Source organism: Chlorocebus sabaeus, chromosome 21 (genome assembly GCF_047675955.1).
Source record: "Chlorocebus sabaeus isolate Y175 chromosome 21, mChlSab1.0.hap1, whole genome shotgun sequence".
NCBI classification, from domain to species: Eukaryota; Metazoa; Chordata; class Mammalia; order Primates; family Cercopithecidae; genus Chlorocebus; species Chlorocebus sabaeus.
The window spans coordinates 11,112,747-11,135,263 of NC_132924.1; the positions used below are offsets into that span (position 1 = coordinate 11,112,747).

A 22,517-nucleotide genomic window follows, 5' to 3' on the forward strand; every position below is an offset into this window, starting at 1 on the left:
TTTTGTTTTAATAATGGTTTGTGTTTTTGGCTTTTTGATAGTGCAAAATTGACAAGCCTTCAGTAGAAACTATAACCCAGTGGTAAGTTGTAAGGAGATTCTCAACTAAAAATGGGGTTACATCCTCATCAACCCATCATAAAGACGAAAAATCCTGAGTTGAACCATTGTCAAGTTGGGAACCATGTGTACAACTTATCTCTTCCTTGGTAGAAACCAGGCTCCCTCTGGAGCTTGTGTGGTTTCACACTGCCACGTCCCACTCTCAGCGGCACCGAGGACGGTGTCCTTACAGCTCAGATACTGGACTCTCGGGCCTGATGGGGAAGAGAGCGAATCACAGGCCTTGTTCAAGATTTGCCAAAAGAATGAGGTTAAGATCTGATGCCACTATCTTCAGTATTTCCTGATTTAGCCAGAGAGCTTACCTTAGCGTCTAGAAAGTGTGATGAACTACTTTAGCGTCTAGAAAGTGTGATTAATTTTTTGAGGCCTTTAAAAAGTTTTCTTTAGGTGAAAAGACGTCTTCTATGAGTTATGTGGTTTTTATTATAGGGAAAAGTGGTTTGCCATCTAGTGTTGATTGGAATGACTTTGGAGCGCATTTAGTTTATAAAGTGTTTAAATCCAAGGGCTGTTTTATAGAGCATCTTTTGTTTTTCGGATAAAGTTCTGGCCGTTTTCCCAACAGTTATGAAATTCAGTAATTTTAGGTAGCAAAGACACATCTGAGTGGTTTTGCTTTTCCTTCCTATTGGCTTTATCCATTCCCAAAGGAAGCCGGTGCTTCCGGACCAGTGGGGGTGTAGTTGGTAATGTATTGTCATGGTAATGGTTCCCCTCTTTGTCTTAATTGATTTGGTCTCTTAATTTTTGTTTCTCTTTTTATAGTTTAAATGTACAAAGATCTATTCCTTGGAAGACAGCCAAAGGTATTCAGTAATTTGTAAGAATTTGTAAAATTCAAGTATCAAGGACTCCAAAGGTAGAAACAAATCTTTAATAAATTTAGAAAAATATTAATATATCAGAGAAAAATAAGTTCTTTTAAAAGGAACTCAATTTTAAATCTACATTTAAGTAATATGCATTGCAAATTTAAAATTACAGTTGACCCTTGAACAACATGGATTTGAACTGTGTAAGTCTATTTATATGTGGAGTTTTTTTCAGTAATTACTAGAAAATTTTTTGGAGATTTGCAACAGTTTGAAAAATCTTACAACATAGCCTAGAAATACCAAAAAAAATTAAGAAAAGGTTATGTCATGAATGCATAGAATATATATAGAAGACTCGGCTGTTACTGTAAAATATATACAAATCCATTATAAAAAAGTTAAAGTTTGTCAAAACTTACACAAACACAGACCATACATGGAGCCATTTGTTGACAGAAATGTAAAAAAAACCATGAAGGTGCAGTATGAAATCATCACTGCATAGAATTAACTGTAGTACATGCTGCACTTAATTTCATAGTCATGAAATAATTACTGTACTACTGTGATAATTCCACTGTTGCTGTGAGCTCAAATATTACAAGTATACACTTAAAATGCCATGTGATGCTAATCATCTCCATGTGAGAAGCTCCCTTCCCAGTAAATTGCTCATTGCATTAAAAAGTGACCTCTCGTGGGTCTTACGTATTTTTCATGTTTAATACAATACCGTAAACTTTGAATAAAACAGGGAACCCATACTAGTGAAGCTGGAAGTGCTCCCAAAGAGCTTACTTTATTCTAAGAATACACTATGTAATACATATATGACATACAAAATGTGTGCTAATGACTTTATGTTACTGAGAAAGCTTCTGGTCAACAGTAGGTCATTAATAGATAAGTTTTTGGGGAGTAAAAAATTATACATGAACTTTTAACTGCATGGGGTGTTGGTGCTCCAACTCTTACCTTGTTCAGTGCTCAGCTGTGTAATGTTTATTCTTCTCTCCCCATCCTTCTCCACACCAATATTCCCGGGGTGCGTAAAGGTAGCATGCTTTGATCTCTGTAGCACCTGATACTGCTCCCTCTCTGCTGTCCTTTTCTTTGACAGCAGGCCTGTGGCCTGTAATGGTTCCATGCGGTTTCTTTTCTTTTCCATGAGGTCCTGTGGTCGTGGTGTTGCAGCGCCTGCGTCCTAATCTGTACGATTGAGGCAGTACTCTGACCTGTTCCACAGTGTGCCTAGACTTCTTTGCGCACATGAGTTCCTCTTCTCTGCATACGCCTACCACAGAGCAGGGGTATCCACTCTTGGTGAATGCGGCTTGAGATGGCTGCATGTGGAGGTGGCCTTCATCACCCCTCCTCTTTTCAGGGCTAAAAGACTGGTGTTTTCCTCTGGTGAGGCTTTTAGGGTGGAAGGATTCGAGGACCTTCTGCCTGTGGATAGCCTAGGCTGTTTTCTGTGGTTACCTTTGCTCAGGTTTTCTCTTGACTTTCTGGGTCTCAAATCAGTTGAATCACTGCATTAACAGTCCTACCTGGGCCTTCGTGTCTGTGTGTGGACCACAGCACGGCAAAAGGGAAGACCTTCTCAGACACCAGTACTAGTGGTGAGGGTGCCTAGAAAGTGAAAATTAGTTTCTGGTGTCGGCCTCTCCCGGTTTTCCTGAGTAGGATCTTGCTGTTGGGGTTCTGTGCTGTCCTTCAGGACTCGGGCTCTGGATTTGCGGAGAGCAGATTTCAATATTAACTATGCAGCTGTGCAGCAGGAGTGACTGCTGGCCAAGTTACCTGGATTCTTTCTCGGTTGAGTGGGGATGGTGCTAGTGTCTCTGCACAGGTTTGTTGAGGGGACTTGATGCTTCCCACAAATGACAGTAGGGATGTGGCCACCGTAAAGTGGCGCTGTGCTTAGCAGAACTGCGTGCTCTGACCCGCACTTACACTTCAAAGCCATTGAAACAGATTCAAGATCATATATTGTTTTAAAAAATTACTCTTTTCTGTCGGGAGGCTGACCAGACTACTGAAGTGGAAGGAACTGTAGATGCTTGAATAGAATATGCCACACAAGTCTTTTTCAAACTGCTGAGAATAAAAAATCAAAGGTCATCCTCATACTTATGGTCACATATAGACCCTTGTACCTAATAATGTGCAGTTGGAAGCAATGAGGTCATGCTTTGCTTCAGATAATTAAAATAGCTCTTGAATCTGTGCCTTCTCCCCTTTCTGCCATCAATGCATTGTGGAAGAAAAGCGGAAATTGGTGTTCTAAAAGGCATTCTTCGTATTTGCATAGACTAAAAACCCAAGAGTTTTTTTTTTTTTTAAAGACAGAAAGCAGAACAGGCACAGCTTTTAGTTAGGGATCTAGTACTTAGGATTCAGTTAGGGCATTTTGAGGAACGAAGTATAGTTTTTACTTCAAGCAGCGTAGTAGCAACAGGTTCCCCTTTCCCAGCCCCCAGGAAGTGGGATATGATTCTTCAAAGCGTTGCTCAATTTTTTCCCCAATATTTTTCCCCTGCAAACATCATAGAAATGAATAGCAATTTACAGAAAAGAGATGAGTAGTGGTGCTTATCTTTGGAAACACCTAAGGAGCTTATAATAGTATTGCCCCCCACCCCTCCCCATCATTTTCCATGGTCTGGGATGCAGCCTGGGCATGCGGAGTCTTCCCCTCTCCCCCTAGTGATGTAATGTGCAGTCCAGTAGTTGGGACTAGGTCAGCAGTAGAATCACCCAGGGGCTTGCGGAAACACATGTTATGGGACCCCACCCCCTCCACTGAGTTTCTGGTTTAGTAGGTCAGGGTCTGGGCTCCAGAATTTGTATGTTAACAAGCCCCCAGGTGATGCCCATGCTGTATGTCCAGGGACCATCATTTGAAAACCCTAGGACTGTAGGATCCTGGTTAAGAGTATGGACTCCTGGACTGAGCTCTGTCTCCTTCGTTGAGTCCCATCACCAGCCCTTGGGCCTTCATCTCAGCACTTTATTTTCACGTTGTGATCAGTGGGAGTGGATGCTCTGTGTGTGTGTGTGTGTGTGTTTACACATAGACAAATACATAAAAAGCCCTGAGCCAAATGCCTGCTATTAACTGGTGCTTCAGAATCTTTCTTTCCTTCCCTTGACAAATTATGGTCATTGATTCGTTCTTCCATCCAAGTCCATTCACTTTCTTTATGTTGGTAGCTGGATGGAGTTTGGGTTTTACTCAATTTCATCTTCACTGTTTATATTTTAAGTGTTTTTACTTTAGTTGGTTCTGATTTGGGTATGTACTTTTTTTTGTAAAAATTAACATTTCAGTAATGTTCAAAATTTGTGTCTTTACTGGTGCGCATAAAATTACTGTATGATCAAAAATCATTGTATTTCATTGTTTAAAATTTTGTATGTTTTTCTTGACTATACATTTAAGAGATTTGTTGTTTATTATATTTCTTGGATTTTAATAAATTTTGTCATGCTTTGCTTTCCAATTTGTTTTTGACTGTATTTCCCTCTTTCTGGTTCAAGATGGATGGGTTGGTGTTCATTTATTTTGTCTTATAGATGCAAGTGTCTCATGGTATGAGTTTTTCTTCTTTTATTTCTCTTGCTTCACTTTATTTGTCTTGACACATGGGGGTGTGCATTGTCCTAATTGTCTAGGACTGTATTGTATCTTTATTTCCTCCTTGAACCATTTATTTAGGCCAGAGCTTGTTTTTAATTTTCAAGTGCCTTAGTTTTTTTTTTTTTTTTTTTTTTAACACATGTTACTAATTTCTGGTTTTCTTGTATTTGGCTGTAGCATGGATCCCCTTGGCACACTGGCCTATGGTCCCTGTCTCAGTGCTGGACATTTGGAGTCCTGTCTGTAGCTGCATGCAGGCTGGGAGGAGGCAGCGTGTAACAGGTTTTTCACTGGGGCCGTATGTTCTGTAACTCCAGAGAGCTTTGCATTTTTGTAAAATGCACTACTTTTCTTTGTGGTTTAGTATTTTTTAAAAATAATAATTTTGCAAATGTTTATAAATATTTGCAAATGCCTGTTTTTCATAAATATCAATTAATGCCTTCTCATTACCCATTATTCCAATTTTATTTCTTTGTCCTATATAGTAAACCTGTGTGTTTATTATATAGGACATCTGCAACAACTAGTTTTCCTCGTTTTCTCCTTGAGAGTCTCATAGTTTTTGTTTTTAATGTAAGCTTTTTATTGAAGTGTAAACTTTTTATTAAACTTGCTTCTAATTTTAGATCTATGTATTTTGATATTTTGCTCTTTGGAGGATAAAGGCCTACTACTGTTTTTATTCATTATCAATTATGCTTTTATCAATGCTTTTTAATATTTGGATTATTATTTCTTTGCCTCGAGTGACACTGGGCTATCATTGCTACCATTGCTTTTATTTTGTTTTCATTGTGTTTGGTTTTTATATCTGCCCATTCTGTCTTTTTCTTTTTTAGCTCCCTTTTTAAAGCTTTTCTATTTGCCTTGGGAATTTTTTTTTTTTCATCAGAATAGTTTTGACTATTATTTTGAAAAGGAGAATTGGATGACTGACATTTACTACTATGTCTTCTCTCTTCTGTTGCAAATTGTTTGGGTTTTGAATAAATGTGTCTTCATCTATTTTCTCTTTGATGTTTAAAGAATTATTAGTTTCTTTTTATGTTTTTATTATGGCTTAGAATGTAAATATTGTTTTCCATTCTACATGTGATTATTTTAATATACCGTGAACATTATTCAATTATATTTTTCTTAATAAAGAGTAGGATCCTCTGGCTTTTATGGAAGGTATAGCTTTTAACAAAACAGCTCTATGATGATTTAAGATTCAAAACGTCTTTCTAAAATTTTAAATTTTAAATTGAATTTTATTATTTAACCTGATCATCATTAATTATACAACTTACCCTTATTAGTCAGCAAATCTTTCTTGGGTCCCTCTTACTATGTGCTGTTCTGGGTATAGCAGGGAACAAGGCTGAGTTCTTGAACACGATGGGGTTTGTGGCTGTCTCAAAAGTGAAGCTGTCAGGAAGTGGTTGTTGCCATGGAGAAGATACACCAGGGCGATGAGCTAGAATGGTGTGCCACGTGAATGGGTCAGGTGTGGCAGACACGTGACTGTCATCTGAGTGTCTTGCAAGTGGGGGCCAGCTTTCTGGGGGAGAGAGGAGAAAGTCTGAAACACACATCCAATGTAGATTTCCTAAGGAATGCCGTAGAATGTTCTAGTAGTGTTAAATGCACATTTTGGATTTGTGGCTAAATAACAAAGGATTCGTGTGGCGCAGTCACATGACTTTCCCTCCAGCCTCACGCAGTTCCCGGTCTGGCTACGTTCCTTTAAGCAGATGAGCTGTGTTTTCTAAGAGAGGGAGTCACAGGAAGAGGTGGCATAAGAGCTGTGGTGCTTGCTGGGAACGTTTCTGGCTCTTCTGAGCCAGGGAGGAGAGGAGTGAGGACTGAGGGGTGAAGAGAGAATAGAAAGGGCAAGGCCAGTGTGCCAGCCTCTCTGTGCCCTGGGCAGCACTTGGGTGTGAAGGGGCTGGCGTGGGAGGGAACGTGAAGGAGCGGGCCCTCCAACTGAAGTTGGTGACCCCGATGTTGACCACAAGCCCAAACACAGCCCTGCCCTATTTTCAAACTGTGGGTTTCAACCTGTTATCAGGTCTGGAAATCAAGTTAGTAGGTCATGAAAAGCGTTTTTAATAAACACAATAGAACAGAAAAGGAAATATGAGAGTGGATTGTATGGGTTCTTAGTGTGCACTTAGCATGTTGCCATGTGTGATAAGCCATGTACCATGTGGGATAGACAGGGTGAGCATGGATTGGTCACAGATGTGTCATTTGGTCACCTGCTTACTGGCATTGCGTTAGAAGATGTCCATTTGACTGTCTTTTCAGATGGGAGGGTAAACGCTCTACGTTTTAAATCAACGTAAACATAATTTGCAATTAACTGTGAGGTGAGGGCTTAAGAGTATCATCTATAGTCTGCCAGACTCTAGATTTCAGTTAGGAACACGCAGTGTACTTTTCAGAGAAAGTGTTATTGGGTGCAACATTTTGAAGTTTATGACAATTGTATCATTTTAATTTAACTAGTACAAGTTGCCCTAACGTGGAATAACAAAAAACAACCCATATAATCAGAAAAACAAAGACCTTCAACTTCAGCTGCTGGATCCAGAAGTGCAAATATTGGCATTGTTAAGAAAAATGTTGACTTTAGAATGAGTAAACTTTTGACTCTGCCTGAATGATTTTTCTCAACTATAGTCTAATAAAGAAGTTTAAGCTTTATCATGAAGATTATTTAAATTTTCATTAATTAAAATAAACAGATTTTAATACATTATTTATAATAGTAATCTTGCAAAGGAGGGTTTAACCTTCAACATTAAAAGGACAATGTGAAACTAACACAGCAAGCCAAACTTGTTAGTAGGCCTTTTTAATCAAGGGAAGCAAAAAGACAACAGATATTGATACAATTTCTTAATCATCTGACATCGGTTAATGAGAAAGGCATTAGTTATTATAGACATAAAGCTGCTATCTATCTACTGGCTTATAAAACTATTCCTCGTTATCTGTGAATATGAATCACATATTTTGATAAATCAGCTGATGATTTAGAATCTGAACTCTTTACACTACCACAGTAGATTATACAGTTGTATAACTGTAGGATGTTCAGAAGTGAGCTTTTTAGCTGGGCATGGTGGTGAACTCCTCTGGTCCCATAAGTCGCAGCTGCCTGGGAGGCTAAGGTTTGCATGAGCCCATGAATTTGAGGCTGCAACGAGCTTTGATCACACCACTGCTCTCCAGCCTGAGTGACAGAGGGAGACCGTGTCCCTTAACATTCCAGGTATGTATATACCACATTTTGTTTGTCTATTGATGAATTATCCATTAATTCAGTAGACACTTGGGTTGCTTCCACCTTTTGGCTATTGTGAAGAATGCTGCTGTGAACGTGGGTGTAGAAGTACCTGAGCCTCTTCTTTTGATTAGTTTGTATTATATGCTTAGAAGTGGAGTTGCTATTATATGCTTAGAAGTGGATCATATGTTAATTCTATGTTTAATGTTTTTGAGGAATCACCATATTGTTTTCAACTGCAGCAACACCATTTTGCATGCCTACCAGCAGTGCTCAGGGGTTCCAGTTTCTCCACATCCTCACCAATACTTGTGGTTATTATTTTTTATATCAATCATCCTAATAGGTGTCAGGTGGTATCTTGTTGCAGTTCTGATTTGCATTTCTGCAATGACTAGTGATGTTGAGGACCTTTTCATGTGCTTTATAGCCATTTGTATATCTTCTTTGGAGAAATGTCTATTCAAGCCCTTTATGCCTGTTTAAATTAGGTTGCTTATGGTTTTTGTTGTTGAGTTGTAGGCATTCTTTATTGTAGTTGTCTGTTTTCTTTTTTTTTTTTTTTTTTTTTTGAGATCAAGTTTTGCTCTTGTCGCCCAGGCTGGAGTGCAATGGCATGATCTCGGCTCACTGCAACCTCCATCTCTGGGTTCAAGCGATTCTCCTGCTTCAGCCTCCTGAGTAGCTGGGATTACAGATGCCCGCCTCCATGCCTGGCTAATTTTTATATATTTAGTAGAAATGGGGTTTCACCATGTTGGCCAGGCTGATCTTGAACTCCTGACCTCAGGTGATCCGCCTGCCTCGGCCTCCCGAGGTGTTGGGATTACAGGTGTGAGCCACCATACCCTGCCTAGTCTATTCTTATATCACTATAAAGAACTACCTGAGACTAGGTAACTTATAAAGAAGAGAGGTTTAATTGACTCACAGTTTCACAGGCTGTACAGGAAACATGGCTGGGGAGGCCTCAGGGAACTTAGACTCATGGTGGAAGAGGAAGGAGGCTCATCTTACGTGGCTGGAGCAGGAGAAAGAGTGAAGAGGGAGGTACTACACACTTTTTTAAACAGTCAGATCCCATGAGAACTTTATCATGAGATAGCACTAGGGGGATGGCGTTACGCCATTAAAAACCACCCCCGTGATCCAGTCATCTCCCATCAGGCCCCCTCTCCAATGCTGGAGATTACAGTTCAACATGAGATTTGGGTGGGGACAGAGCCAAACCATATCATTTATGTATTCTGGGTTTTAATCACTTATCAGATAAATGCTTCGTAAGTATTTTTTCCCGTTCTATGTGTCATCTTTACAATCTTTTGATAGCGTCCTTTGATGCACAAACATTTTGAATTTTGGTGAAGCCCAGTTTATTTTTTCTTTTGCCTGCACCTTTGGTGTCGTATCTGAGAAATCATTGTCATATTTAATGTCTTCAAGATTTTTCCCTGTCTTTACTTCTAAGAGTTTTATAGTTTTAGCTCTTACGTTTAGGTCTTTCATACATTTTGAGTTACTTTTTGCTTATGGTGTAAGTTTAGAGTCCAGCTTCATTTTGTTGCATGCTGATGTCCAGTTTTCCTAGGACCGTTTAAAAAAAATTTGTTATTTTATTTTTAGTTTTTTGAAACAGTCTCACTGTTGCCCTGGCTGGAGTGTAGTGGCGTTATCACAGCTCACTGCATCTTCAATCCCTGGGCTTAATTGATCCTCCTGCCTCAGCCTCCCAATTAGCTGGGACTGCAGTGCACATGACCATGCCTGGCTAATTTTTTTAGAGGCAGGGTTTCACCATGTTGTTCAGGCTGTTCTCAAACTCCTGGGCTCAAGCAATCCACCTGTCTCTGCCTCCCAAAGTGTGGGGATTACAGGCATGAGGCACCACACTCAGCCTCCAGAACCATTCATTTGTTGAAAAGACTGTCTTTTCCTCAGCGAACGGTCTTGGCATCCTTATTGAAAATCAGTTGATCATATATGTGAGGATTTATTTCTGGGCTCTCTGTTTTATTCCTTTGGTGTATGTTAGTTCTTATGTTATTACCAGACTGTTTTGATCACTGTTGCCTGGTAGTAAGTTCTTTTGTTATTGTTTGTTTTGTTTTGTTTTGTTGTGTTTTGTTTTGTGAGATGACGTTTGGCTCTGTTGCCCAGGCTGGAGTACAGTGGCGCAATCTCTGGCCCGCTGCAACCTCCACCTCCCAGGTTCAAGCAATTCTCCTGCCTCAGGCTCCCAAGTAGCTGGGATTACAGGCACGTACCACCACACCTGGCTTATTTTTGTAGTTTTAGTAGAGATGAGGTTTCACCATGTTGACCAGGCTGATTTTGAACTCTTGACCTCAAGTGATCCGCCTGCTTCGGTCTCCCAAGTGCTAGGTTTACAGGCGTGAGTGACCATGCCCAGCCGTTAGTAAGTTTTGAAATCAGGAAATGTGAGTTCTCCATGTTGTTCTTTTTCAAGATTGTTTTGGCTGTTCAGGTCCCTTGAGAAGCCATATGAATTTTAGGATGGCTTTTTCTTTTGTTTTTTGTTCTTTCTCTTCCAGTTTTTTTTTTTTTCCACCTGTAGTTTACTCAAAAGGCAAACAAAAAATCTTTCATTGTCACAATATTATATAAAATCTTTTTCAAAAGAGAAAACCAAATTTCATGTTTGTATTAATGCATCTTTAGTGCTAAAGCTACTTTTTAATGACATTTTATAAATCTATCTAGTTTTAATTAGTTTTTATTAGTTTTAATTAGTTTGACCACAAGGTAGGATTTTCATAAACTTTTTAGAGCTCTTTACAATTTTTCATTGAATAGCAGATCAATTTTTTTAAGGAAACCCTGTTATTCAGACACATGGGCCCACATTCTGGCCCTGCATCTGTGTGCTTTCATTTTAATGTTCAACCGACAGAAGAACCTAAATCATCCCCTTTAAGTCTTAGCCAACTTGCTTGCAGAACTTTACAGGATCAGCCCTTCACAAACCCTCAGCTCTGTTTCTGCAAAAAAATGCCAGTAGGATATTGATAGGGATTGCATTGAATCTGTAGATTGCTTTAGGTAGTAGTTCGTCTTAACAATATTAGTTCCTCCAACACAGCATGTCTTACCGTTTATTTATGTCTTTATTCTTTTTTTTTTTTTTTTTTTTTTGAGACGGAGTCTGGCTCTGTCGCCCAGGCTGGGGGTGCAGTGGCCGGATCTCAGCTCACTGCAAGCTCCGCCTCCTGGGTTTACGCCATTCTCCTGCCTCAGCCTCCGGAGTAGCTGGGACTACAGGCGCCCGCCACCTCGCCTGGCTAGTTTTTTCTATTTTTTAGTAGAGACGGGGTTTCACTGTATTAGCCAGGATGGTCTCGATCTCCTGACCTAGTGATCCGCCCGTCTCGGCCTCCCAAAGTGCTGGGATTACAGGCTTGAGCCACCGCGCCCGGCCTATGTCTTTATTCTTTTAGCAATGTTTTAGTTTTCAGTGTACAAGTAGTTCACCTCTTTGATTACATGTATTTCTAAGTATTTTGTTATTTTTGTTGCTATTGTAAATGGAATTGTTTTCTTAAGTATCTGTTGGATTGTTCTTAATTTATAAACACAAATGGTTTTTCGTGTTCACTTTGTATCCTGTACCTTTTTGTTGAACTTATTTACTAGCTCTGATAGTTTTTTATTATGGAATATTTATGGTTTTTACATATAAGATGTCATATATCATCTCTGAACCTTGATGATTTTAGTTCCTCCTTTTCAGTTTGGATGGCTTTTATTTCTTTTTCTTGTCTCAGTGCTCTGGCTAGGACTTCTAATACTCTGTTAAATAGAAGCGGTGAAAGTTGGCGTCCTTGTCTTATTCCTGATCTCAGGGGAGAAGTTTTTCATCTTTTACCATTAAGCATAATGTTAACTGTGGATTGGTTACATTTTATTAGAGACCAGAGATAGCCCAGCCCTCTTACTGTATCTAACTATAGTTTCCTTGTCCCGAGGAAACTGTTCCCCTGGGCTTATGGGACACACATTTTCCTGGCTGAGAAGCAATCTCCTTTGGCAAATACTTACAAAGGTGATATTTAGGTAATAAAACTGGCATATTAAGTGATATTTTTGACAGTCTTAACACACATTAAGTTTGAAACTTCAGGGAGAAAACAAGAACATATTTCAATATGTTGAACACATCCAGGAATTCCAGAAGGTGTAATAGTCAGGGCCAGTGGGTCTGCACGGGTGAGCTGGGAGACTGGGAGATGACCACAGCAGGGAGGCGTGCGGCGCGTGGGCAGCCTGGTGGGATGCGGCAGAACCGTCACCCAGCGGGCAAGGTGGCCAAGAGGACACTCCTTCCTCTCCCAGGCCCTCAGAGATGTGGGCGAAGGGGAGAGAAACAGGTCCCTGCAGGTAGGGGAGAAGGCAGAAGGAGTGTTTAGAGATGGGGCTAGAACATGAGAGGTGGTGGGGTGAGGTACAGAGTGAGGAGATGCACAAGACTGTGTTTGCTGGTGTGGGAGGCAGAGGCCGCCTGGCTGCCTGCGTGAGACACCCAGGCGTGGTCCTGTGATCTGGCAGCAAATGATTTGGGGCACTGGTCCACATGGAGGGCTAGGGGCGATGGCCTGTACAGTGAACCCACACCTATATGTGTATGAAAATAAATAAATATATATTTAAATATATAAATATTTATATTCGTATGTATTCAATATATAAAACGATTTATTTTAAGGAACTTGCAAGTCTGAAATCTGCAGAGCAGGCGGACTGGAAATTCACACAGGAGTTTGCTGCAGTCTTTAAGCTAAATTCTTGTTTCCCTAGGAAATCTCAGTGTTTGCTCCCCAGGCCTTCTGTGGATTGGGTAATGTCTCTGTTAAGGGTCATTTCCTTTAAGCCAAGTGATTGTAGACATTAACCACTCCTACAGAATACCTTCATGGCAACAGCCAGACTGGTGTTTGGCTAAGTGACTCGAAATTAGAGCCTGGGCTATTGACGTGTAACACCAGCTACCCCGAGGACAGGCTGACTGCGAACTGGGAAAGGCTGAGGCCTTGGGGCTGCTGGTTGTGGCAGAGGCAAAGGGTGGATCCTGGCCACATTTCTCACTCAGTAGGTTGGGGACGTCTGAGCCAGGTCGTGGACGTGCTACCTTCATCGTGCCAGTACTTCCACTGCTCTCAACCGGTTCCTTTCAGCCCCAGCAAAGTGTTCTGGGACCATTCTTTGGTGATTTGGGGGATTCTAGAGAAACTCTTGCAGAAAACATGGTTGGTAGTAAATTTCACAGATCTCGGATGCTTCTGTTCCTTTTCGCTGTGATGGGAATTTCGTAGTGATTTTATATTTTGGGTTTGTGTTAGTTTAGTAAGACTGTCGTAACAAAGTGCCACAGACTGAGGAGGGGGCAAGGGGACTTAAACAGCAGAAATCATTTTCCCTCAGTCCTGGATACTGGAAGTCCATGATCAAGGTATCGGCCGATTTGGTTTCTCCTGAGGCCTGTCTCCTTGGCTTGCAGATGTTCATTTTCTCAAGGTGTCCTGACATGGTCTTCTCTCTGTACAAGTCTGTGTTCTAATATTCTCTTCTTATAAAAACACTACTAGTATTGGATTAGGGCCCACCCTGATCATCTCATTTTAACTTAATGACCTGTTTAAAGACCCTGTTTTCAAATGCAGTCACATTCTGAGGTACTAGGGGTTAGGGCTGCAGCTTAGGAACTTTGGGAGGGTACAGTGCATCCCATAACAGGGTCTTGTCTTGATTTTTGTTGTTCTTATTCTGATTGTTAGAATTAATATCCCTCATTTTATTCGGTACTAGGTGCCGTGGCCTGCAGGGGAGAGTGTGTAATGAGTTTGTTGGGTTGAATGTCCACTGAGAATTCCGACTTGTTCTATGGCTGGTGGAGCTAGTGTTCACTCAAATGTTCTGTGGTCCTGGCCCCGAACACACACACAACCCTTCTGGGCTTCTTTGTAATTTGTCTGAGTCCCTATTTGTGAAAGCATGATGCAGTTTGCAGGATGTTAATAGATGCTATAGGGAAGAAGGCTGAGGCAGTGCAGGGGAGTGCTGGGAATGTGTGAGTTAAATTTAGAGGATCTGATGTCACCCTCACCACTCTGGGCACCCTTCTACCCCACACACTTTTGACCTCACAGATGACCTCGCAAGGCCCCATAGTTGGGGACCATCTCTGCATGTCAGCAAAAAACTGGCACCCCGAGCAAGTGTCCTTACTGAACCTACAAGCTAAGGCCAAGAGCTGCCCATTCAGACACGTCACACTTGAACCAGCCATAAGTAGTGGATTTTTTTTTTTCTGGCTTGGCTTCTCACAGTCTGTCTTTATTCCAGGTGCTGCTGTGCAGTAAATGTAATTTGAAGAAGGCAGAAGGAACCCATGGCTTTAGCCGGCTGCCCAGATTCCTTTTTGCACCATCCGTACTACCAGGTATGGGCAAGCACGTATATCTGATCCTGGCCCGATGGTGCTGGTCGAGGGCCAGGGCACACATGTTGGCAGCAGCCATGGATCGTTTCTGTCGCTCTCAGGTCACCAGGACACGCTGGAACAGGGGCTGGTGACAAGTCCCATGATGCAGAGACCCACTGCCCTTTCTGCCTCGGTCTTCTGTGTCTTGCTTTGCCTTGTAAGATAGCGCGGTCATATTCCTGTTTGACTGTGCGTCCTTTTCTAAAAGAGTTTGGTTGTAGTACAGAGTTGCCCACTGAGATCCAGGCTTCCATGTTTGGAATGAAGCAGGCACTGTGTTTTTCACCTCCTGGGTTGGGCCAGACACTCCTGATGACAGTTTCTGCAGTGATGGTGGATGTCAGGACACTCACCAGGAGTCATGTGCTCATAGCATGAGGGAGTGGGAAGGAGAAAGGGCTTGGTGTCTTAACAGGTGTTCTAGAGGGAGTCCTCTCCACAGATTGGCTCTTTCCTTTCCTGAGAGCCCCAGGTGGAATTTTGTGGGAGAACAAGTTCATTTCTGTTCCTTCACTTTCTCTGGCTCTTCTTCATGGGCTGCTAGAACAGTTTCATCTCCAACTTCCCTTCATCTTCTGAAACAGATTTTATTTGAATTGCACTTGGCGGTGTAGATGGATTCATTTTTAGGGGATGGTCTTTGGTTCTTTAGATTTACTTCACGAGTCCTGATTCATCCTTACTCGTGCTTTTGTCATTGGAAGTACTTACACCGTCTCTCCCAGGCCTGTGACTTTTCGGCTGGAGCAGTCCTAGGTTTGGAAGTCCTTTCATATGCTCTGGCTTTGGTCAGGTTTTTGCACTTCTTTGAACTTGTTATTTTCTCTCTTAGTCTGTGAAGTCTCTTTTTAGCTACTATGATGAGAAATTGCCTACAGCATTATGGCTGCGAAAAGATGCCTTTGAACATTTTTTTTTTTTTTTGGTATCTAAGTGAAACAAACCTTCGAAGAAAGGTCGAAGATTAGGAATACCATTCATTCTAATCATCGAATGTGACACAAAGCCAAAATTGGTTACAAGCCAGAAAAGAGGATTAAAACCTTAGCGAACTGTGAAGTTTAGTGGTGACCCCTGGGTCTGTGTAGTTTGTGAGCTTTGCAAAAGGCATCTGCCTCTGCCTCTGCATAATTGTTTTCTTGTTCTTTAAGAGGCTGTGGTTGCCTCCCCCCATTGATTATAGCTCTGTGCTGCACCCACGGGTCACGAGTCCAGTTCTCGTGTGGCCAGTTAGCGTCAGCTAGTTGTCCAGGCCCGACTGCACCCCTCACCCCTGCCTGCTGCTTCCTACTCAGTCCCAAGAGAGTGCAATTAGTGAGCTCAAAGAACAACATCCCCAAGGGAAAGGCTCTCTGAGGTCACTTTAGTAGTGCTGTCCTCGGCTGGGTATAGAATACGCTTTTAGGGCCAGATAATGGCACAGAAGTTCTGTCAGCTTCCCCTCCTTTCCTGGCATTTCCAGTTTCCTGCTGGTACCTACAGAAGTGGCAGACGTGCAAGCTGAGTCAGTTCCTCCCTTGATGGCCTTGTTAGGTGTTTGTAGTCACCGATGCCCCAGGCTGCTTTCCTGGAGCCAGGAAGCCAGGAAGGAAGGGTGGACATCCCCTGCCATGTGCTGTCATGTTTTGGGGAAATACGCACTGCCTCTCAGGGCCATTTGAAAGCACTGTCTTACTCTTTAAAAAATCTAACAGCAAGACTTGGCAGCGTATGTCCCTTGTTCCTGGAAAATAAGATGACAGTTCCAGAATTTCTCAGAATGCGGGGTGATTTACAATGGGTTCCAGTCTTGAGCAATCTGCGATTGTATAATAATAATTAGATAAATCTCCAGAGTTTTATAGAGAAAAATTTATTCTTAAAACCTTCAACATACAAATAATTTTCTAATTCTAGCTCTTCACTTGCAGCAGTGGCTTGGGTTAGATAGGTGGCCCAGTCCGTGAGTCACTGATGTGATTTTTTAAAATATGCATATTAAGCACCAAAATTATTGTATGCATTTAATCATCCTGCTGTTGGAGGGCAGCAGTTGGCGAGGGGTTCTGGCAAGGTTGGGGATGACCCACTTCACTTTTAAGACTTAAGTTTTTCCTTTAGAATGTGACGCATCATAATTCTCTGACCTTGGAGAAATCCTGCAACTTTCCCTACCGCAGTTTCCATACAGAAGTTTTGGTAGAAAAGGGTTAATGGTATCCGGGTTGTGGTGGGGATTAGAGGAAATAGGTCTAAATTACCCAGCGCCTGGTCATCTTTTAGAAGCTGAGTCAAGGGCTGTGATCTTTAATTCTTTGGATCTTGGTAGAGCACCAGCCAGGTGCCAGGCACATGTTTTGGGCTAGGGAGCCAGCTTTAAGCTCAGCAGACAGATCTTTGGGGCTCCTGGATCCCAGTGGAGGAGACAGACATGGAACAACTGGCAAGTGAGATAGTTGTGAATAATGATACTAATTCTGAAGCAAATAAAATGGGACAATGGGAGAGAGAGGGCCGGCTGCCTTGGTCTTCGGGGGGGCTCTGTTAGTAGGGTCCTGTAGCTCGTTGTCTGCAACTTTAAAATCAAAAAGTCTGACGCAAGAAGTTTCTTCTTATGCTGCGGCAGAGTCCAGTGTGGTCTGTCCAGAGCTTTGCCGACCACGGGGTCTGCCCCGGAAGTGGGATGGGGTTTATGGGGCTCCCTCTAGGCCCTGCACATCTGTGTTCATTGACGTGGACACTGTGTTATTGTTCTCCCTTCCCAAAAACTCTGAATTCTTAACCATGTCTAGCCTCCAGGCTTTTGAAGAAGGGATTATGCACCTATGACAAAAGTTATGGTAAATAAAAGCAACATTTATTATCTTTCAGAAAAATGCAAAATAGGAAGTAAACTGCGCTTGGCTACAAACGTCTGTACACAAAGTTGAACTGAGCATTAGAAGTGAAACACTTGCGTGTGAATTTTATAGAGGTGATTAAATTTACTGTTGAATTTCCAAAAGCAGTATTTTTATTTTCGTAGTTTCCTGATTTCTGAATTAGAAACAATCATGCTTAGAAATGAACTGTCTTAGAAACTCTCCTTGCCATCCTGCCCTTCAGAGCCTCGGCTTTTGGTGGAGATATGAGCAACAGCATTAGTGCACATACACGTCGTCCAGCCCCAGGACGCCGCAAGGTGTGTGTTGTGGTTCCATTTCAGTGCTGTGTCCCTGAACCTTCAGGTGGGGAACCTGCTCTTTCAGTGCAGGGCTTGATGAACTGCAACCTCCTTTTGCAAATAAAGTTTTATTGGAGGCTGGTCGTGGTGGCTCACGCCTGTAATCCCAGCACTTTGGGAGGCAGAGCGGGTGGACCACTTGAGGCCAGGAGTTCGAGACCAGCTTGGCCAACATGGGGAAACCCTGTCTCTACTGAAAATACAAAAATTAGTCAGGCGTGTTGGCACACGCCTGTTATCTCAGCTACTCAGGAAGCAGAGGCAGGAGAATCACTTGAACCCGGGAGGTTGACGTTGCAGTGAGCCAAGATCTCGCCACTGCATTCCAGCCTGGGCGACAGAGCAAGAACCGGTCTCAAAAAATAAAATAAAGTTTTATTGGAACTCGGCCGTTGGTTTTTGTATTGTCTATGGCTGCTTCCAAGCCCCATCGGCAGAGTTGGGTAGTGTTTGACCCTTCACAGAAAAAAATTTTTTCTGGGACACTGAGTGCTAGAATGAACCTTTTTGAATGGACAGAGGCTCAAGGGGGCCTCCTTGTATCAGCCCATCTCCTCCCCATTTTCTGGGTTTGAAACAGTCCTCAGATGAGACTTCATCTGCTGATCACATACAGCTTTGGATTTTTCTGTTGGGTGCCCGAGATTCCTTAATCTTTTGGCAGTGCGTGGAGGAGCTAAAAGATGACATCATCTCTAAGAGTTGATTTGGGCTCAGTTCCTGGAAATGAATGCCATTCCCAAAGTCTGTCACTGTTGTTATTAGTATTATTATTATTTTTAGTGAAAGAGTGATTCTATAGTTTTTCATTTTTAAATACTACACCCCCCATCCTTTAGCTAGGGGACATTTTATTAGACTACACTTTCTTTAAGAAATTTGTTGATAGTACGTGCCACTCTTAACCCTTGAGGTGGGAAGTTACGAAGATCATTTGAAATGTCTCTCTTTAAATTTTGTTTGACTGTTCCAGCTGATAGGACATTTACCTAAAATGGTTTTCCGAGAAATTTAAGGTTATGATTCTGAACTTAGGAACAGCAGCTATATTATGGAGATATTTTGTGAAGTAAAACAGGCAGTATGTTGACTACTGTTCCCTTGCATGGCTCTAAGCATGGTGTTTAAATTCTCCACATTTCTTACATTTTCAGCATCATTGTGAGAATTGGAGGACACTTACATAAAGCCTTTGGCATTGTGCTTAGCACACAAAAGACCCTGCTAAATGTGAGCCACTGTTTGGATGAGCTGGTATCTGATTTTTTTTTTAAGAGTGTAGAATTATTTTTAAGAATGTAAGTTTTTTTTTAAAAGTGATTTGTGTGATACCTATGTAAATTTGAGATTATAATCTTTTAAAGTCTTTAAAATCACCTGAATATTCACTTCAAACAAATAGATGGCGTTTGGTTTGGGAGAATACTCATTGATTTGTCTAATTGCTGTTTACTGGCTTTTATTTAAATCCTAGGTAGTTAATTACATATTAGTAAATAGTTTATACTTTTTGTAACTTACAGAATCAGTTGAAAACTCTATTTTTAAATGTTCTAAGTAACTTTCACTAATTTGTTTATTCACTTACCATTTTATGAACAATTGATTGGCAGACCATGGCTGGGTATTAGGGTACCAGGTGACCAAGATGTCAACCCTGCCTGCAGGGAGCTCCCAGCCCTGGAGGGAGACAGACAGCTGCAACAACCGCCCATGGGCTGCGGTGGCCTGGGATGCTGTCAGTAGTGTGCTTTGTGCAGACAAGTAGAGGGGAGTGTGATGAATCCCCCACCCCATGTCATTTCCTGCTAGAACTGTTAAAACTTACATATTCAACAGCCTGTAAGCTGACCACTCAGAGGCTGCCAGTGGGGAAAAGATTCAGCACTTCCTGTGTACTTGCCTTGTCTTCAGCCTTCCACCAACTCTGTGAATTGGGTACCTTCATGATACCTATTTTATAGATGAGAAAACTGAGGTTTCTGCTATATGCTGGTCATCATGCTGAGGACTTTCCTTGGATTTTCTCTCCTGCCAACCCTACGTGGTGGGGACCTTCATGTTCTCCCCTTTACAGATGAGATTATCAAAGCAGAAAAAGGCCATCTGTCCTACTGAGTAACAGAGGTACGTTCGTCCCTGTGAAGTGTGCGTGTGTTTAATGTTGGTGAGACTGAGGAGAACAAGTTTTTGTCCAAATGCCAAAATCTCCTCCTCAGAATTATTGTAATAAAACATTGAATTTGTATCCTGCAATTTTGCACTTATTGAATTTCTTTGATCATGAAATGCCATAAGTCAGTTTTAACAACAGCTTTTCAGCTGAAATAAAGATTATGATGTATTGTCCCTAAATGTGTCATGTGTGCTGATTGTAAGATGTTTGTATTTTTAAAATGTTAAAATGGAGAGTGGGGCGTGTCTTACAATCAATGAAATATGACAGATAAGTAAATAAATGGAAATAAAGATACATAAATATGTATCTATTTATTCTCAACGCTTTTTTTTTATCTTCTCAAACATCATCCTCTTAAGTGTGGGCTTAAAGTCTGATTTTCTTTTGAATAATATAAACAACTGTATTTATCACATATTTTCTATGTATTATTTTTGTTTTTCGTTTTTTTTGAGACAGAGTCTCATTCTGTCACCTAGGCTGGAATGCAGTGGTGCGATCTCAGCTCACTGCAACCCTCACCTCCTGGGTTCAAGCGACTGTCCTGCCTCAGCCTCCCAAGTAGCTGGAATTATAGGCACGCACCACCACACCTAGCTAATTTTTGTATTTTTAGCAGAGACAGGGTTTCACCATGTTGGCCAGGCTGGTCTTGAACTCCTGGCCTCAAGCAGTCTGCCCACCTCTGCCTCCCAAAGGGCTGGGATTATAGGCGTGAGCCACCGCACCCGGCCTCTATGTGTTATTTTTATCCTCTCTCTGGTACTGTGGCAAGTACTCTGGATGTGTTATTTTTTCTATTTCTTTTTTCAAGGAAACCAGGGCTTGCAGATACTGGTAAGTTGCCCAAGGTCACACAGCTTGTATGGGATAGATCAGGGATCAGGCCTGCGGGGTCAAGCCTGAAGCCTGTGTCGTTAACCATTGCACTGTCTTGTTTTTCCTTGGCACTGTGTGCTTGGCTGTGCAGATATCTCTTTGATTGATTGGGGGCCCTAGAGTTACTTAATGATCTTTTTAGTAAGATTTCACAAGCAGTGGGGGAACATAACACATTATTGGTCTATGACTTTGCGTTGCCTTTGAGAAGGACATATCTAATCATGGATACCTATGTCCCACTTCTGTTTGCCTCCTAGTTATCATGGGGGTTAAATCCCCACAGAAATATTTGTGTTCTTTTAATTTTTCATCCCATGTAAGTTCAGTGTTAGTAATCATCTTTCGCTTTGCCATCTGCCCAGAAGCTACTATGAAATCACTTATCAAAGTCTTTGTTTTTGTTTGTTTCTACTTATGAGACCAGATGGTTGCCTTTTCAGTTGTAAAGTGTCAGAGTTTCTATTAGACCTACAAAAACCACAACTTACCTGCTGTGTCTGCATGTTACTGTATTCCTCCACGCTCACACTGCTATAAAGAACTATCTGGGACTAGGTAGTTTATAAAGAAAAGAGGTTTAATTGACTCATAGTTCCGCAGGCTGTGCAGGAAGCATGGTTGGAAGCCCTCAGGAAACTTACAATCATGGCAGAAGCAAAGGGGAAGCCGGCAAGTCTCATGTGGCTGGAGCAGGAGGAAAAGAGCACAAGAGGGGAGGTACTGCACAGTTTCCAACAACCAGGTATCGTGACAGCTTACTGTCATGCAATAGCAAGGGGGACTTCTGCCGCAACCCCCACCTGCCAGTCACCTGCCACGAGACTCCTCCTCCAACCTTGGGGATGGACATAAGATTTTGGGCAGGGATACCAATCCAAACCATATCAGTCGCCATTACAGCAGGCAGGGCAGGCAGGTAGGCAGGTAGGCAGGAGGCAGGTAACCAGCAGAAGGCAGCAGGCAGGGCTACCTTGTGGGAGTGTTTTTCCAGGAGAGATGGCAGTTATCAAGTGCACACAGACTTGGAAAGGCATCATGGTGTACCTGGTTGGAGCATGAATCCTTGATTGAACTGTTTTCTTTGCACAGAGTCACATTACTTGATTACCAAAGAGAAGGGAACTCATGACCCTCAGGGACAGCCTGTTTATCTATGGTCAGAAGATGGGCCTCCTGTAACATTGACTGTGCTCCCGTGTGGCCTTGTCAGTAACTCAGAGCAAATCACTTCCACGTCTCTGCATTTGAAGTTATGTCATTACTCACCCAGCCCCCAGCTCCTTCAGGCATCCTTCCTTTGTTGGGGTTTGTGGCACTTTTTCCTGTTTCCTTTCTCCTGTTTTGCCTAGCCCTCTTTAAGGGAAAGGACTAGAACTAATCAACACTTCAGATGAGACTGACCAGCTCAGAGCTGGGCGGCTCACGCTCTCCCTTCAGGACACATCCTCCCATCCCTCGTTGTAACGCAATGTTGACTTTTTTGAAGGAAGGTCTTTTCATGCACCCACTGCTGTGTCCCAGGTCGTGTTCATTTCCAGTCCATGATAAGTAGAGATATAGAGAAAATGTGTTTAGAGATTTTATAGCAATTTGAATGTCGAATTTAAGAATAAAAATGTGGGTGTGTATCGTATTTTTGTTTTATTTTACTTTCTAGCAATTCATTGCTATTGTGAATTGTGAAGTATCCGTGCTTTGACAGGTTGATAGGGACAGCAAAAACTGCTTCTTCCCCGCAGATGGCTCTGGAAGTACTAGTCTTGGCTATCTCAGGATATCACAGTCATGCCTGTGGTTTTTCTGTCCTTGGCAGCTCCAGTTTGCAAAGTTGAAGCTTTGCGTTTATGGCCCTTTGTGGCCTCGGTGTGTCATTTGTGCATAGTGAGATTTCCTC

At 42.0% G+C, this 22,517-nt stretch overlaps 1 protein-coding gene across 18 annotated transcripts in view; it reads left to right on the forward strand.

The window, feature by feature from the left end:
- The window catches only part of GRB10 (growth factor receptor bound protein 10), a 203,281-nt gene that overhangs the window by 45,911 nt on the left and 134,853 nt on the right, over positions 1–22,517 (forward strand). For 6 of the 18 annotated variants that reach the window (XM_073008845.1, XM_007981308.3, XM_073008838.1 and 3 more), the window contains one exon: positions 14,222–14,318. The exons of the other annotated variants lie outside the window; for them this stretch is intronic. Coding sequence is in view for 3 of the 6 variants with exons in the window: in XM_007981308.3 (XP_007979499.1) it covers positions 14,268–14,318 (51 nt within the window). In the remaining 3 variants the exon portion in view is untranslated. Of the gene's footprint in view, positions 1–14,221; positions 14,319–22,517 lie in introns of those variants that run through there. 18 annotated transcript variants of the gene reach the window in all.